At 35.5% G+C, this 5,662-nt stretch overlaps 1 protein-coding gene across 2 annotated transcripts in view; it reads left to right on the forward strand.

The window, feature by feature from the left end:
• The window catches only part of LOC125656670 (uncharacterized), a 9,036-nt gene extending 3,650 nt beyond the window's left edge, over nt 1-5,386 (forward strand). The window contains exons 2-3 of one of the 2 annotated variants that reach the window (XM_056143563.1): nt 1-541; nt 1,814-1,941. The exon at nt 1-541 is cut by the window's left edge and continues 2,413 nt beyond it. Coding sequence is in view for 1 of the 2 variants with exons in the window: in XM_056143562.1 (XP_055999537.1) it covers nt 1,814-5,385 (3,572 nt within the window). In the remaining variant the exon portion in view is untranslated. Of the gene's footprint in view, nt 542-1,813 lie in introns of both variants that reach the window. The other variant, XM_056143562.1, reaches the window with a different exon arrangement.
• Nucleotides 5,387-5,662: the final 276 nt, after the last annotated feature.

Genomic DNA, 5,662 nt, shown 5'->3' on the forward strand with positions numbered 1-5,662 from the left:
TATACAAATATATAGGGAAAATCTTTAAAAATCTTCTTCTCAAGAACCATTGGGCCAAAGAAGTTCACATTTACATGAAAGTTTTCTGACATAGTGTAGATTCAAGTTTGCAAAAACCATGGCCTCCAGGGGTAGGTTTGGGGCCATAATAGGGACTACGGTTCTACATGCAAATAGACATGGAAAATCTTCTGATATGGACCAAGGTGACTCAGGTGTGCGATGTGACCCATGGGCCTCTTGTTCTAAATTGAAACACGCTTCTAGTTTTTAATGAATGTTTCATGTCAAATCTCTGTTTATTACCATGTGCCGAGTTTGAAATAAGCTTCCAGCCAGGACACTGTTTAGTTTGTGAATATGACTCTCAGGAAACACGCCGAATACAGCATACGATACCTGTGATTTAATAATCAAGGCTGCTAACGAGAACTTGTATGTTTTTCTGAGTGAAAGTTATTGACAAAGGCATGGTGCCTTTTACGAAAAACTGTTGTGAACTTTGCAGAGCTTTGGAAGAAAAACTTTAAGGCCAAACAAGGTAAATAACCGTTAAACAGTTTGAGTTTATATGTACACGTATTCCAGTAACAAATTGCTATGTTGAATGAATTTTTACTGGTGCATGTACTTTGAATAATGTTGAACTTTATAAATGCGTATTAAACTTCCCATATTTTGTTTTGTGGCCAGAGTCATGTGCAGTTGCCAATTGTTGGTTGTAGAAAATAATACATACGAGCATAAGAGCTTTTGGACTGTAGTAGTGTAGAATACTAAAGATTTGATACACTCGTAACATGTAACCGTATACATTGTATCTGATATTTAGAAACAAAGAAGACAAATTTAATTTTCACGATTTCAAAAGTTATCTTTAGACTACATGTATAATGTATTGACAGATAAAATGTATTAGGTTTGTCCCTAGTACTGGGGAATCCTTGAGGTATTTAAATGGCAAATACTCAATGAGTATAAATATCAATGAAGGTAAGTTCTACGTCACGAGTGCTGTCACGGAGCTCCGATTAGGGAAATTCCCGCTTCGGTGCAATACCCTCTTTGACTTATCAGTACCATTACACCTATTTTGAAATATAATGCATTACATTACACATTACTTAAGAGTGCATTACATTACACATTACATAACTTTAAAAATTTCTTTAGTATCTGTAGACAATTCTTATTGTTTGACTGCTCAATGTATATTTCAAGAATTAAATCTTCACTCAGATATAAAAAGCAATTTCTGAAAACAGTTCACAATAGTTTAACCAGAATTATCACAAATAGCTTTAGGGAAACATTCAATAAATATTTGAAGTGTTTACTTACTATACCTCAGCAATTAGAAATTAAATGCTGTTCATTAAATACTATTAACTCTTAAAAACAATATACATGAAGTTGATCCTTTTCTTCATAAGATCTTAAAGTCAATAACTAACATAATGAACAAACCGCAAACATAGGGGTTCCAAAAGAATCAGCATTTTGCAAATTCTATGATCGTTTACCTGACGAAGATATAGGGCTCATGGTTGGTGTGACCGGTCGACAAGGATTGCTTACTTCTCCTAGGCACCTGATACCACCTCTGGTATACCCATGTTTACCCAACTCTCTAGTCTGTATTGCTTATAGGAGTTATGAGATTGATCATTGTTCGTCATCTTCTTTCATCAAGTTCATTCCCTAATGCAAGTATTCATAACAACCATCTATCTATTGCCCTGCTCTGGGAATAAGTATCAAGTAAACATGTTTATCTAAATATTTGAATTTTTACCCTCTTTCTTGCCAATAGGTTGCAAAATCACTGAATATGAATATCCATATGCTGTTGACATCGACTTTGAATTCTATCGTTCTACACATGACATGCTAGTCGGTCGAAAATGGCTGCTTTACGAATTGGAAAATATAATGAGTTCTTCCCCTAGAGGTGTAATGTTTATAGCAGAAATGGGATATGGAAAATCTGCATTAATGTATCATCTCGCATGCCAGGACGATCAACGACAAGCAGGTTATCCAATATACGAAAATATATCCGTTTTCCATATTTGTACTTTTGAATCGCAAAAGACATTGCTTCCAGGATTATTTGTCAAAAATATGGCGGAGGGATTTGCGAAGTACATACCGAAATTTAAACAGTATTTGGAGCAACATCGAAGGGTTAAAGATTATTTTGAAGGTGGAAAATGTCTTGAGAATGCAGAAGGATGTCTTGATTTTCTAGTTATCAAGACACTTCATCAACTCAAAAATGAATCAAAAACTCATATTGTCGTCATAGATGCTCTGGATGAGTGCATAGAATATGATAATAGATTCAATATTGTAAGCCTACTTCTTAGACGAATTACAACATTTCCCAAATATATCAAATTTCTAACCTCCTCCCGTAATATTTCACGCATATCTCCACTAAACCGACATTTAACTGTGTTTGAACAAAAAGCAGATAATGATAAAAATATCAAGGACATCGATCTCTTTGTTACGGAGAAACTGCAGAATGCTCAACTGAAGGAGATCAGTAATTTCAAATCTTTATTCAAACGTTCGGACGTGGACGAGATCAGGAACAAAGCTGTGAAATATGGAAAAGGAAATATGCTTTTCGTATTGCATGCATTGAAATTGTGGATTGACACTGAGCAGTTGTCTTTAGATACCATTCCTAATACACTTGAATCATTATTTTATGATGAATTTCTTAGAATATTTGGAAACGATGACTCTAAGTTTGGCAGTACAAGAAAAATCTTAGAAATATTGTGCGCAAGCACTGAACCGCTGTCTGAGGACGAAATTTTCGAAATTGCCAACATCCCTGAGGCTGATCAGATTAACATGATTAGGTTGATAGGGAATGAATTAAGCCATTTCATCAGACTAGTTCGCGGGAAAGTACTAATCCTACATAGGTCGCTCTCGAAATTTCTAACAAATAACGAAAGGAGAAGAGAACAGTTCTATATATCAAAACGAAACGGTTGTACCCATTTGTCTTACTATTTCCTAAGAAGTGTGAATTCTAAACGGAGTTGCAATGATACTGATATTTTACAGTTAACAGAATATGTATCTTGCTCGAAAAAACAAGAATTGAAAGATCTGTACCTAAAATATGGGAAACTATTCTATTCTAGTATTCACTACAAGACAAATTTCACGCATCCTACAACGTCCCTTCTTCACCGAGCTGCACTAAAATTATATTCTTACTGCAGTATGTCTCTTTTTCTGGATCTGTACTTAAAATTACCGTCTGCACATGTTGATGAAAATGACGATGGAAATATCACTGCTTTGTACGTTGCTGCGGCCTATGATAATCACGAAGGACTTGAGGCTCTTTTGAAATATGGAGGCAACGTGAATTTTACCAGGTTAGGACCCAGAATAATAAATAGTTCTTTTCATGACATGGTTGAATTCAGCAAAAATTCTACCCAGTGGGAGTACAATCTGTTGAATATTGCATCTCAAAATGGACATCTCAATGTAGTTCACATTCTTCTCCGAAATAAGGTTGATATGAAACATAAAATTTCCTGTGGACTCGATTCTTTCCAACTGGCTTCCGAATTTGGACAAACTTCGGTTGTGAAATACTTTCTCATGTATTACATGAGTACATTTCATAACAGTTTAAATTTCTCTCTTTATCTGGCCTCTAAAAACGGACATGAAGATATCGTATCATTATTATTGTATCATGGAGCTGTTGATGTATGTCTTCCATGTACAGGGAACATGTATTGGACAGAGTTTCATCAAACTCGTTTACAAGTTATTGACAACGATGTTGGTTTTCAGCAGTTTAACTACATTTTTGAGGATGACAGACGAAGGATACGATGCGAGACAGCGATAGAAATGACAACTCAAAATGGATACACTGAAGTTGTAAAGCTTTTAATAGCTCACTCCAATTATAGTCTACTCTGTAGAGAATCTGGTGGTAGAACGCCTCTTTTGACAGCAGCTAGGTTTGATCAAACAGAAATCTTGGAGTTCTTTATGTCTCTCAACATGTCTTTTGCTCAGCACTGTGTTTCTGGTTATCAGAATAAGGATGAATTTGAACTTAGCAAGACGGAGGAATTCGAATATGATAAAAACATATGTTTGAATAACATGTCAGTGTTTCACCTCATCGCTGAGTATGGAAGTTCGAAAACCCTATTTATGCTGTATGATAATTTCAAAAACGCTTTCTGGACAGCGCGTGATATCTTTGGAGCAACACCTTTACACTATCTAGCTTGTCAAGGAAGAGTTGAATTGATCAATCATTTTGAACGCAATTACCATGTCAAATCCTACAATGGTTCTACCCTATTACACTCAGCAGCCATATGTAAGCAATATCCTTTTCTTGATTTCCTTCTCACCCGAATACCTCAATCTCCTTTAGATCATAGGAAACAAGGCGTTGTTCATTACCTTGCTCAGAGTGAAAGTTTTAAGTATGAAAGTGTACAATCCGTCATTGACCACAACCAACCTTCAAGGAAAACAATTTTGCGAAGAATAAAACAAGAACTATTCTTCAGAGATGCAATGAAGAGAACTCCGCTTCACTACGCGGCTATTCATGGAAATATCAATTTTCTTCTGCTTTGTTTTGAACTCGATCGGAGTCACAACATTTGGAACGATCTGTTTGAGCTTCGTGACATCAACAATGAGACAGTATTGGATTTGTTGTTTAAAAATTTACCGCCATACGATAGTTTTCCAACATCAATTTCCACACGTTCAAATTCCTTTGTTTTAAACCCACATCAACAATTTATTTCTTTAATTCTCGATAAATCCTTTTCAAGAAATATGATAGAAAGGAAACTTCCGGTATTCTGTGAGTACAGTGTACGACGTGGATATCCTCGAATCCTTGAAAGACTTTTGATAAAATACCAGGAACATGGTTATCATATTATCCATTTTTATAAATGCATATCAAAATGTTTTCATATAATCCCTACCCTGGATTATATAGATCCAGCGTATTTTGGTCTTATCCCCTTATCGTCTTTACTGGAATGTAATTGCAACAGTTCACAAGCGTTTACATTTCATAAGTTGATGGAAGACCGCAAGAGATCGTTTAGAATGTATTTAAAAACAGTAGTGAATTTTAAGATGAACTGTAGTTCTATGGATTTTTGCTATGATGACGAAGGATATAACCCTTTACATAGGGCTGTTATAGGCGGAAATTATGATGCTTTCGAACTTTTAATAAACAATGGAATGTCTGTGAATGTCAGAAGTAAAGACGGAAGGGACGTTCTACAGCTATTGATTGCACACGCACCATGCATTCCAGACAATTACGATGTGCTGAAAAAATGTCTTTAAACTTGCCTTTGTCATATACCGAATCACTAGGCGTACTGCGGAATAGAATGTACAGAGATATTGGTCGTTACATTGCAAAAAATACGACAATTATTATGAAAAGGACTGCGAGGCAAATATGCAACAGAAAAACGAACTCTCTCAGCATCGCTCATGTTGTTGCCGCTAAAGGCCTTTTAGAAATTTTAGAAGTTATTAACGAAACTTTTGGAGAGAGAAATTCCCATTGCATAAACCATCGAAATATTTCAACTGCCTATTTATTAAGTGTTTTTGG

The sequence above is a fragment of the Ostrea edulis genome, chromosome 7 (genome assembly GCF_947568905.1).
Source record: "Ostrea edulis chromosome 7, xbOstEdul1.1, whole genome shotgun sequence".
In the NCBI taxonomy this organism is placed as follows: Eukaryota; Metazoa; Mollusca; class Bivalvia; order Ostreida; family Ostreidae; genus Ostrea; species Ostrea edulis.